Here is a 13113-nt window from a genome sequence, read left to right as displayed (position 1 = left end):
AAATGATCATATATTTTGCTAGAAATAAGGTCCAGGTTGTAAAAAACGGTAGTTATCCTTTAAGTTACAGTGTGAGTCTCCCGTATTCCAGTGTTCCACCTTGTTGTTCTTTTTAATAAAGCAACAAATGATATCGACATAATGTAGCAACACCTCAGGTTGACAAACCTAACTGTATCTGCTAGCACTGAGCTAACCTAGATAACCAAGTAAAATGCTTTATGGGGAAAAAGCTTGAATAAAAAATGAATGTTGAAATGTTTGTGAACGTATTCAGGTGGTGCATAGGTGGAGTTTGACCCTTTCTAGATGGATTTCCACTATTATGTAACCAATCCTCAGTGGCAGGTATGAAGAAAAAGTCTCTGCTGTTATTATTGGAAACAGCTCTCAGATTTGACTGCGTGTTCGTCTTTTATCTCTAAAAGTTACAAACTGATTTGGGTGAAATTCGGCTGATGGATAGACCTCTGCTTGAATAGATTTTGCAGCTGATCTAGATGTGGGTTTTCTGCTATCTGATGATTAGCATTGGCTGTGATGCTGCTCTCAGGTGCTGGTGGGGAAAGCCTGACATTTGGGACTTCCAAGTTGGCTGCTCACTGGGGCTTTGCAAGTATGGTCTCAGAAAGGCCAAATAATATATTAATGTGAAAAAGGTTGCTGTCTGTCTACATTGCTGGCAGATGCTAACCTCACATTTGGGGTATATTAACTTTTTCCCTCAAGGCAAGATAAAGTGGGTGGATGTATACATTACAGATCCTGACTTCTAAACTAGCATGTCCAATGGAGAAAGCAAAAACAAAACAAAAAAAGACATGATATGAAGCCAGTTTATACAGCGTGTGATTTATGGCTTGGCCCTCTGAGCAGCCAGGATTTCTTGGAGATTAAAACTGATTCAACTCCTTATCACACTCAGAAATCTTGCAGAAATAAATTGATTTTGTCAGCATGCAATCACATAGAAACACACTTGTGTACTCACATATTTTGGCACAGGAACTTGGGTCCTATAAAATCCTCTCGTATGTGAAGGAATCTAGAAAAGTGGTGTGTTACTGTAGCTGTAGGGAGTAGCTGTGGGCCTAATCCAATTTTTAAATATATATATATGTATATATGGAAACTATATATATATGTATATATATATTATGACAGTGGGCTCTGTCACTGAACACGGCAGCCTTCCCTCATAACACACCACTAATCTTTCCCTCTCTTTGTGTTAGCTGCATATATATATATATATATATATATATATATATAGTTTCCATATCTGCACCACCGTAAGTCCATATGCACCAACAGGCATGTGTGAACACCTCCGTCTGTGCGGAAACACATAAGCATTAACACAAACTCGTGTGTGTCCACTGTCTGTCTGTCCATGTCTGATTTTGGACTATATCTGTGCCTTAAGGCAACCTAGATGAGCAGATCAACATTCTTATCAACTCAAAGCTTCACTTGTGTGGATTATATCAGCTGGACTGTCATAGTAGAGTAAGATTTTAGTGAATAAATCAAATTGAACAGTGGAGATATTGAATGAAATGGATATAGAGTGAAAATGTTTTATCATTTTATAAATAAATATAATGATCTTATCTGATTATTTTGGCCACGAGGGGGGAGGTGAAGCAAGTAGTGAACAATAAAACGCAATATTGGCATATCATCCCTTTATAGTTGATATAATGAACTTATTAGCAAACAGTTGTTTATTTACACATCCAGTTGTTACACAGTGAAATGATTATTGATTTGGAGTTGAGTTTCTGGCTATCTGATGGATGGATGTCGAATATTCACTCTTTTAGCTCTGTTTTTGGTCAGCTGCTTAGGAAGATATCAGGCTCTGTAGCTGCTAAACACTCCACTCAGTTCACCAGCTAGTCTCTAACTGTGTCTGTGTCTTTGGTGCTAAAGAGGTGGTGTACTGTGGGTTTTAAGAGCATTTTCTCTTTTGTCTTTTGTGGCCAAACTACACACTACATGTGCAGTGAGATTTAACTAAAACCTTAATATTGTGCGGCAGACAGCTAAAAAATGAGCTGAAACTCACTATAAAGTTCCAAAAAGGCAAACAGAGCTGCAGATTCAGGTGATAATTCTATGTAGGTTCATCACTGCAAGCAACGAGCAGCACATAAGCTTTGTTCAGACTGCCTGCTCAATCTATCCAGATTGTATCCAGTTTGTTTTTAGAAAGTCAGGAGAGCAGAAAATCACATTAAATGCAGTTTATGCAAAAAGGGTCCAAGCCACATTTGGAGGTGGTTTTGAATGCAATTCTAGTCGGATTTCTACAGATGCTTCTCAGTCTGGGTGCTCTGGCATCTCAAATTGGATTTCAAAGTATCTTTTGTATCACTCTCAATGCGACACACAACAGTCAACAACAACAATACAATGACCCACAAATCTGATCTTATCACTTGCAAATAACAGTGCAGAGAGTCTGTCTAAAAGATCTGATTGGAGAAACAAATGTGATTTTGCTGCAGTCTGAACGAAGCCGTCCTGTCAAACTGTTTGCACATTTTCATTTAATACATATCGAATATCAATTTATAGCTGCATTAAAAATGCGGAGGCCAAACCCGTGATATAACAGTGAAGTGATCCCTGATACGATTTGGCTAATTAGAGTATTTGGATCCCGCTGGGTACTGGCTTGTGATTTAGTTTGTTCCGTATGGTCTGAAAGAGACTTGACTGTTACAGAGCGTTTAGTGCCTGCAGGACATGGCTGGGCTATGTCAGGACATAATAAATACACTATGCAACCTCCCAGCTCTGCAGTTTTCTCTGGCCTCACTTGCACTCCGAGACATGATTGATAAAACAGCAGTGTGATAAATTGCACCTTTTTGTTCCTTTGATTTACACTCTTTCAGAGGCATTCAAAAATATGCCCCTTTTCAGCATGGATCTTACTGTGATAAGTCAAGCCCTAATTAATGTCCAGTTAACAGTGTTCATTTCTTCATCATTAGCCACAATATGATATCCTATATTTGTTTTAAAGCACACTTTTGATACACAGTAAAAGGCGGTACTGGGTACAGTACAGCACTGAGCAGATGAGAGGAACAGTGTGGCTCCACTGACATTTTGCTTCACCTTTCATCTTGTTTGTGGCGTCGCCTAACACACATGCCACTCAAAGTAGTTCAAAGACAGGATCAGACCAGTGAGGCTTCTGCTCTACCTGCCCGAGGCAACGAAGACAGTGAAATATGCCAAAGCCTACTGTATCTCTGCTGAAGACAAACCTTTGGGCTTAGTTTCCACGTCTCTCTGAAAATGACATACACAAATGTCAGGCGATTCAAATTTTAATTCAACTTTAATCCTTTAGTCAGAACTAACAGAACAGGCCTTAGATCACAATATCCAATGTTATGTATATTCACGATATTTTGAAATCTCCAGACTAGACAACAAAATTAAATATCACAATATATTGCAACTATATTGTAGGGATGACTATTGGTACTTTCACAAAATATTAACACAATGGGATTTTTGATAAATAATCATCAGTAATGTCAATATAATGACTAAGTGGGTAAAGGCAAGTACAACAGTCTGGTAAGTTTAGAAAATCACATCACTTTACTGTCATTCAGTCTTTAAAACCAGGAAATCAATATATTGCGCAGCCCCATAACATATGTAATACTATCCTGTATCACAAGACAGGGGCCATTCTGGTGAATGATGAATACTTTTTACTGATATATTTGACAGATAATACTTTTGTACTTTTTATAAAGTAAAGGGTCTGAGTACTTCACCACTGATGGTCTATTAGCTTGGTAAGTGTTAAGTTAAAATCATTTAAAGATTTGAATTCTCTTTAAGGTTGGATATTTTCAATTACTTTGTAAAAAGCAAAGATGAAAGTGCTTTTTTTGCTTGTTTTCACAGAAATACGTTACATGAACAGATAAGCTAGTTTTGCAAATCCCTCAAATCAGATATGTCATAACATTTCTGGGGATATTTTACAGTTGAACAATAAACGTTATTGTTAAAGGTAACTAACAATAAATATAGGATGAAAGTATCAAACAGTTAACTTTACAAAAATTATAAGCATTATTTACAAATTCCTACAAAAACACAAATATCACCAAAGGTCATTTGTGCTACGTTGCTGCAACTGACTGCATAGGCTTAACTATAACAACTTAATATTGGCTTATAGTATCGCCCTGCTGCTATCAGTTTCACTAAATAACAGTATTAATTGCAAATAATGCCACCATTAATCATTCTTAACACTGTCTTTCACTGATACTTAGCACCAACGTGTCAGAGAGGCTACCATGAAGTGAAGCACACTGACACGTGTGACCGCACCTCTGCTGAAGTGTTTACTCACTGGGGTAAATCTTGAGGGCAGGAGTCCACTAGAGGGAGCACAGCTGTAAGGCTTTATTAAAGTGCTCCTGAGAGCACAATAATCCTCAGCCCAGATGACTGCGAGGCTACAGTGGTTGATGGAGATAAGCAGCGTCTGGGAGAGAGCTGCTAACCCTCCCTAACACTGTCTGGCTCACTGAACACATTAACAGTGTTATCATGGGCCAAAATTAAAGTATGGACTCTGGTCCAGTTGTTAATTGAAACCGTTTCAGAAAATGAGTTTTGTTCCTTCATAAGGAAATGTGTTTATTTCTGGAAATCTGTCTTGCATCATCCCTACAGGTGGTGGTGAAAACTGACACACACACAAGTTTAAAGTTAAAGAATGCAATAATATGGCTGATCAGTATTTTATTAGAGCAATCCAAACTGTATAAACTTTTATAGATATTCTCTGAGTTTACCACCTTCACAGAAAATATTTCTCTGTTTTTATTTTAATTCCATCTGAGTCAATATGTTGACTTTAAATGGATTTTTAAACTATCACATTTCAAATCATGCTATTAATGTGTGGATTAAGAATATAATCAGTAGATTAAACAGTGAAAATAATCATTGGTTGTAGACCAAATTAGGATTAAAAAAGGTAATAATAATGCAGAATTTTGCCTTATACACTTCCTGTATCAAGAATGTTCAAGAATGCTCCTGTGTGACAGTATTTTCATCTTCCAGTATTTGACAATTCCTCCTTGACCGACGAGCTAAAAAGAGCTGCTGGGAGTATCACCTAAAGCTGTGTAGTAAGCTTCAGTCTTCAGGAAAAGATCAGTCCTCTGGGCAGAGCTCGAGCCAAGGACAAAGCTCAGGAAGATAGCTATCAATCAGTGTCTAATGTTAGCCATATGAGGACAAAATGTACAGGACCTCCTCCTTTCCACTCATCGTTCTCGCACAGACCTCAGCTGGCTCCTCATGGCCTCACAATAGCTCCAATTACACAGGCTGCCGTCCCCCGGGTGGCAGCAGGCTCATGGGGGCTTTTAGGGCCGAGGAGGGACGCCGCAGGCCATCTTTATTGGTTTTCTGAGCTCCAAGTGTAGAGGTGATGATAAGACCAGCGCTGGCCGTTTATCATCGGCTGCCATCTCTGCGGGGAGAGGGCCTTATTCTTAGTGGGGAATTAACACAGCATCCAGGCACAGCAGGTGAGGAGGGAACACACCCTGTACCTGACAGGAAACACTATATGATGCAGGAGAGCGAGGCCTTTAATGAACTCTGAGGAGAGCAGATCAGGGTGAGGTGTCGCCCTTACATAATGGCACCAATGTATCTCCGACACTCACACTCTGTCGGTCATGTCTGTAAAGCTTTGCCTCAGATCCACAGGGAGCGAGTGATAAACTCTTATCTCGATCGCATCATGCAGATTTCAGGCTTTCTCCCAACTCCACCAGCAAGTCCTTTCCTCAGCGCCTGCCTGAGACCTGAATCTGTTGAGAAAATGTAGGTCACATGGTAAACTGTTAAATTTCCATGAGGATAAACAAGATAATGGGATCTGTTCTGCCAACTGAATCAGCAGAACAGTGAGGCTGCTGGAGGAGGTTTGTTGCCTCAGCTGGTTTTCTCGAGGAAACACAAACCACTGTATTTTTCCAATAATCACTCCCTGCCGGAGTGGGAAGGAAACATGTTCTACAAACAGACCCAGCATGTAAGTAATGATGTATGGGAAGAATAACAAAACATCTGCGACATTTTCTTTTCTTTCCCTGGCTGAGATTGGGAAAGGCTCAAATGTAGAAATGTTTATGATCAAAGTAATTGTGAAAAATAATTGTATTTAAAACTTTAAGACCTTCTCTTGAAGCAACCCTCTCTCTAACACTGACATCTCTTCAAATGTGTTTACTGGAGGGAAATCACTCAAACTGCTCATGAGCAACATCCTAACAACCATTTTATTTAACCAGCAGGAGTGTGACTAGTGTCAGACCCTGAAGTGGTTGTGTTCCGTTGCCAGTTTCAAACTACTGCTTGAACGTTGGCTTTTCAGTTTCCAGTCTGTTCTGACTGCAAACGCTTCAAATACAGGAGCTCGGTCAGTGGCCCAACTACGATGCTGTAGCTACTCCTCTGGCATCATTTCTAGAGGTTTCCCTTAAGCCTAAATAGTATAAAGAGCAAAGAGGCAAGAGACTGTGATGCCTGTGTAACCAAAAGTCAAAGTTCACTTGTTTTTAACTTGTGAGTTATTTAACTGAGTACTTTTAACCCAAATCATGACTTTTTTACCTTAACCTAACCAACTACTTTTGGTGCCTACGCCTAACCAATTTGTGACCATTCAAAACGTTAACAGTCTAAAGTCATAATATCTGAAGTGCTGGTCAGTAAGCTTTACTTTTGAAAGTCTAATCAGATGTTGCACATGTGTTATTGCTAACTTGACCATGGAGCCATTCACATGCAAATCCCACGCTAGAGGAATACCTTCAGCATCAAAGTTTGATTTAGGCCCACTGACCAAAGCTGCCATAGTTGACGAGTTGGGAGCAAGAACACAAATAATATACAACAGTGCCTGTGTCTCAAGTGTGCAGCTTGTATTAAAATCTAAATGCTTAAACATCCTTTAACATCTTTGTAGTGTTGAGTAGGTAATTAGACATAAAATAGCTTCTAAAACTGTGAATGCCCTAACTTTACTACAAATGGGAACAGGGCAGATGCACATAGACAGAGGCAAAGCTCATGAATACTGTTAACTTTCCTAAATCTCTACAACAGAGGAGGTGAGTAAAATGTTAACAGAAGCCAGTGTTTTCAGTCCTGGTCCTCGAGCCCCTTGCACTGCATGTCTTAGGTGTTTCCCCGCCCCAACACACCTGATTCAAATGAATTGGTTGTTATCAGGCTTCAGCAGAGCTTTATGATGAGCCGATCATTTGAATCAGGTGTGTTTGGACAGGGAAACATCAGACATGCAGGGCAACGGGCTTGAGGACCAGGATTTGAACAATACTTGCATAAGCAATAGTCATAGTGAACGAATTTTGAGAACAAGACTCAACTACAAGAATTTCCCTTTGACTATACAAAGATCTGACACCCAGCACTACCAGCTGAACTACACATTAACAGTGTGATTTCCCTGAGTTTATAGTGTATCTTGGGAGTCTTCATTACAAAATGAATAGTAAAGTCACTGTGCTGGTTGTCAGTTTGCTGTCACTGTTTCTACCGCCGGGTGTGTTGATTCTCAGGCCTAAGCTAGTTCAAGCTTGTGAATTAAAGCACAGCTCAGCTGGAGTGAAGGGCTCAGCCCTCCCCAGGTTCCAAATGGATGCTGCAGTTATTACCATAACATTTTCCTCCAGTTCATTTAGCTCCTGCCCACAGCTGGGTGCAGGAAGAGCTGCACCTGCTACAGCCAACAAAACAGCTCCTACTTTACATCTTTGACTACTGTGGCGTAATAGCTGTTAGAAGATGTGTGTACTTAGTGTCTGCATAACGTGTCGTGGAGTTTCTGATACATAATCTGCTGTTTAATCATCATCTTTTCTGACTGAATCCTTGATGAGCGTCCCTTTTGATGAGGCTTTAACAACAGGAATTATGCAATAGTAATCAATGGTCATTTCTGCCATGGGATGTCTTTTGTCTACATGGGGTGAAGAGGTGATCAGGCATGGACGATGTCTCACTCTAGCTGCGTGTAGACTTCAGGCTGTAGAGGACCACATGATAGATGGTCTACCATTTGGCTCCACCTTCTGATCAATAATGTGCTGCCACCCCCCAAGAGTAGGATGCCCCCCTGACTGTCACTGATACAAAGGAAAGTGTTTGCACCGGTCCTTAATAAGGCGAGAGGAGCATGTGTTGCCCAGTCCATAATAACTAATGTCCCAATAAATGTCCTCTTGAGACACTAAATGAAGAAAATGAAAAGGAAATAACTTTAACTGCATCATTCTTAACTGCTGCATAAATTCAAACACATTTACAACATGACATTACAGCAATCTGTGGCGTAGCTGATAACGGCACAGCCCAGAGAAGATGTCAACCTGTCCAAACCAGACTAAATATTGTTAATAAGTTGAAGTTCTAGAGACTATAGTCTTGCACCTGCACCTCTCTCCAGCGCTGGCACAGTGCTGTGGAGATCTGAGGTGCCACCCATTATTATTCTGGTATGGGCGAAAACCCATGATGCAACTATGGTGCCCCCACAAAATAGCAATGGAGTGGTTTGTTCTGCACATAGGGAGGTGAACCCTGGAATTAAAAGGGGTAAACCCCCACAAGAGTTAACTTTTGTACGTTCATACTTTAGCAAGCAGGTTAGGGTTAGGGTACTTTTGCTTTTTTGGCATGCAGGCTGCTACATTACAGTGCAATGTGCAGGTTTACAATTGACTTGCCACCTCAGTAATTACAGCTTGTCTTCTGCCTTCCTTGATTTCATATTAGACTAAAAGTTATATAAGAGGCAGGATATATCTGCCTCTTCTGCTGTGATTTTCATACTTCTTTTTTAATCTATCTCTTGTAAATCCCTTAACTTGTGAAGCACTAAATTGCTGGAGAGCCCCTGTTACATTCCCGTCGAGCTATGCAGCCCATATTCATGATGTTCTGTTGATTTTAATTACTGGAGGGCTATATAGCTTTAGGATCATTAGTCTAAAACGTTAATCAGCGGCTCCAGACATGTAACATAGAACAAGATGGTATTTTTGTGTGTTGCTGTGCAGCATCACTGCACAGTGTACTGTTCTATACTGTAAACTTTCCTTTGCTGTTTTCATGACTCACAGCCTTTTACAAAATGCTGTCTGTTCTCACTTCAAAGTGGCATGCCAAGCTGAATAATTGCTGTATCGCTTCATGCAGCTCCCCAACCGGCCTGCTCCGTGGCACGGTGAGCTGAAAGCTGGTATCTCATCCAGCCTTCGTTTCAACATCTCTGCCAGGATGTTACTGACAGAGCTGAGTCATTATGGTAGAGATTCATTCAGCATTGTTGCCTGTATCAAACAGGGCTGTGACCGTGGCACGCTGTTGTGTTGCAGTTTGTTTAGCACTTGAGCATCAGTAAAGTTAAAATAAATCTAGAGTATTTCAGCTTTTGTTGACTTCTTCTTTAATATTACCCACTTTGCTGGAGCATTTCATCCCTTTGCTGTACTGACAACTATCTGGCCCTGAGGTATAGTTTCTTTTCATTTTTTCATGTAAAATGTGTGTTGTTTGATTTTTCAACGCTGATTTTTTGCACAGATTTGTACTTTGGGGAACATATGCAGTCATAAACTATTGATGACCTGTGCTTCTATATTCATCATTAATTCATTCATGCATCTGTACTCATCTGTTCCTCTTCAAGCAGGATTATTTGTACAAGTTTCACAATGTGTTTCTACTGATGGAGCACATTTTTTCTTTGAACGGAGGCACCTGACTCAAATGTGAGTGTATGAAATGATGTAAATCTGAAGAGGACTTCTGAATAGAAATGTTTTGTAAGTGATTGCTCGGCACCAATATTCAGATCACAGTTCTGGTTGATTGTCCTGACCCTGAGCTCCCTTGTTCAACCAATCAGAAAGAGTCACATCAAGGATCCATCAGTGTCTTTTATTGCTGTGTTTAAGGTTGTCATGGCAACCAGCTTAAGCTTTATGTGCACATGTTTGTGTCTGTGTGTGTCGGCCTGGCCCTCATGGGTGCTGGCTTCGCCCCTCTTTGCACCATGTGCTGCTGCTGATTAGCTCGTCTGTGAGCAACCCGGGCTGGCAGGGGCTGTGCAGCATCTGATAAAGCCTAATTGATACAGCCACCGAGGGAGGTCTTTGTGTGCTTTGTTGGCCCGACGAGGCGCAGCAGAGTCAGACCTTGTCAGTGTGGCCGCTTAGACAATAGGAGCAGCTGTAACTCAACTCTGAGGAGCAGCGATGATGGAGACAGGAACCTCCTCTGCTATTGACTGACTGGTAGCGTGGAGAGAAGGAGTAGGACAAGGAGGAGGCTTTGTACAAGGGTTATGTTGGGACAAATATTTTGCCCAGCAGTGTCCAGTGACTGACACCTCTAGAGACGAGACACAAGGAGCTTATTCCTGTACCTACAGGGTGGACAGGACAGGACAGGACTGCTCAGCATAAACAAGAGGAGCAGAGGGATGCAGGTTCAGCCCCCTCCATGTGGCCCAGATACACACAGGCAGACAGATGCTGAGATGGGACAGCACCATGTGGGGTATCAGTGTTGTTTGCAGCACAGCCTAAACTGTGCAGGATTTGCTTTGTTCTTCTAAATGTAAGCCATTCTTTTTACAACGAGCTTTTCTTCTATGGACCCCGTGCACAATATCATTTTTGATCCGAGCCTTTGTACCTGGCTGATAAAATGTTGAAGTTCAAAGCTTTTTGTATGGATTACTGGCAGTTCCTCTGTCTCCAGCCTCTGCATGGTTTCTATAAAAGGTAAGATGCTGTACACATGCTATATATTCAGTGTATGTTGGTTCTAAAGCTTAAAATGTAATATTTTCCAGGCCTTGAGGAAAGACACATAGATAAGACCTTGTTAAATTTCTAGCATTTCAGCATGTCACAGTCAGTGTTTTGTATTAACCATATAATCAGGCTTTCGGTCCTAAATGTGAACAGGCTTCTTCAGCTCTCTTGTGTCGTAAAGTGTCATGTTTGAATCGGTCATGAATGAACAGTCACCACGTTCCAGCCCCCGTCCTTGTTTTCCTCCTGTGTTGAGAGAGGCTGAAATGGGGCACGAGGCCCACGTGTCAGCGAGGTCAACTGGCCTGAATGGGAGCTCTATTGTTGTGGTTTGCCCCTGACGAGCTCCAGTGCAGTATTCAGTCTATTGTGTGTGTGGTCCCACTCAAAGTTATTGGCTCGGGCAGCATGAGGCGACACGTGCTCTGTCCACTGTTGTTCCATCCAGCACTGAAGCGTCCACATATGTGATCATGTGATATGTATGTACTGTACATTTTGGTTATAACATTACAATAATTTCCTGCAACCTCCAATGTCTTGGTTACAAAGTTTGGGACATCAATTTTAAAAAATATTGGCATTTACCAGGCGACCTGGTTAAACAAAAGATGCAATTGAGCTGCATTATTAGTAGTGTAGGATACAAGGCAAAGGATGCAGGCAAAGAGTCAGGCAAAGAGTCAGGATATCTCTTAATATCCTTAATTATGATTTATTAAATGTTTTGTGTTTACACAATGTGTAAAATCTGTATGATATATCTGTATAATAGTAAAAGGTTACACAAAGTAACACAGATGAGCTGGCCATATGAGCTGTCTCAACTCACAACACTTTTTAAACTGTGACATACAGGTAGCACTGTAAGGGTTTTAACAGCAGTTAGTGGTCCAAGGACAGACAAATATAAATTTGAGCATGAATCTGTATCCTTGGGGTATGTTTGTTGACAAGATGTCAAAGGGGCTCTGTGGAACTTCTGTGTTGTGCTGGAAGCCGCTCGGTAGTTCAGTTAGTGGACGCTACGAATTTTTACACAGAGCTCCTTCAACCCTGCTTACAACAGATGAAGCCATGGGAGTAGACTGAACAGTGTGTGGATTTTTCTTTTTTCTATCTGTTCCTGCCATGTCACTGGGTAGCTAACGCTAGTTAATCAGCTGTCTGGATGAGAGGCAAATTAATAAATTAGTGCACAAGCACATTCTTTCGAAATGTACGTTTTTGCCAACTGACAACCAAAGAAACACCTCTGGCTCATGAAATTGCTGTGCAAGTTTCTACAACCCACATGCTAACAGTCAACTACAGTATATGTCAAGGGGTTAGCTCATCACCCAATAATGAGTTTGAGTCAATACATTTATGTTTAACAGGAAATGAAAAGGGAGATAAATGAAGATAACTTAACAATTAACACATGCCGTTATTTTTACAACATGGAAATTTGATTTGCTATTTCACTGCTATATTTAAGCAAATGACATACAAAACTGTGGATTGGGATATCAGCAGTGTCCTTTAACAACTTAAACTTTAACTATTTCAACTGAAGGCTGTTTACTCAGTGGACCTTCAATCATCTGTGAAATGGTCCATTACATCAACTGAAAGTGATTTATCACAAGAGTCTTTCATAAAAACCATTTAAATTAGTTTTGCAGTGTAGGACTATACAGCCCAAATAAGTGACACACTCAGCTTGATAGCTAATTTTAGCAAGTTTTCCTGGCCTCTGTTCTGTCTCATTTTCTCTGTGTAATGAGAAAGACACCCCGTGGGGTCATTTGAAGTGAGCAAACTCTTGGTCTGGTTCAGAGACTGGTAATCAAAAAGAGTGGATGTGGAGAGGAGCATCTCTGAGCGTGAATTATCACACACCCCCAGGCCATATTTATTCATGAGTCCACCCATCCCCCTACCCTTTCATCCACACAGACGTGTCTCTCAGGGGGTGAAAACAAAAATATCCCCCCATGACACGGCTTAATGCTTGTGTGTTTCCCATTTAAATAGCAGTCAGTGATTGGATGGATGATGGAGTGCTATTTCATCAAGTTTGAAGATGAGCCAGACCTTTGTGTTGCTTTGGACTGGTGGAACTGGAAAGTGTGCATTTGCTACAAGGCTCAGAGTTGTTTAGGGAGGCAGACAGTGAACTGCTTCAGTTCTGTTCTTGGGTCAGTAT

General features: G+C 40.9%; 1 protein-coding gene across 6 annotated transcripts in view; it reads left to right on the top strand.

Annotated features, from left to right (window-relative positions):
* iqsec1b (IQ motif and Sec7 domain ArfGEF 1b) overlaps positions 1 to 13113 on the top strand; it is a gene marked incomplete at its 5' end in the record, with an annotated part of 214786 nt that overhangs the window by 128707 nt on the left and 72966 nt on the right. The window contains one exon of one of the 6 annotated variants that reach the window (XM_084348724.1): positions 10823 to 10889. The exons of the other annotated variants lie outside the window; for them this stretch is intronic. Coding sequence (XP_084204850.1) covers positions 10837 to 10889 — 53 coding nt within the window. Of the gene's footprint in view, positions 1 to 10822; positions 10890 to 13113 lie in introns of those variants that run through there. 6 annotated transcript variants of the gene reach the window in all.

Source organism: Pagrus pagrus, assembly GCF_965226575.1.
Source record: "Pagrus pagrus genome assembly, chromosome: 3".
Taxonomy (NCBI): domain Eukaryota; kingdom Metazoa; phylum Chordata; class Actinopteri; order Spariformes; family Sparidae; genus Pagrus; species Pagrus pagrus.
Note: the sequence above shows the minus strand (reverse complement) of the source record. Positions and strands in the feature narration are given on the sequence as shown.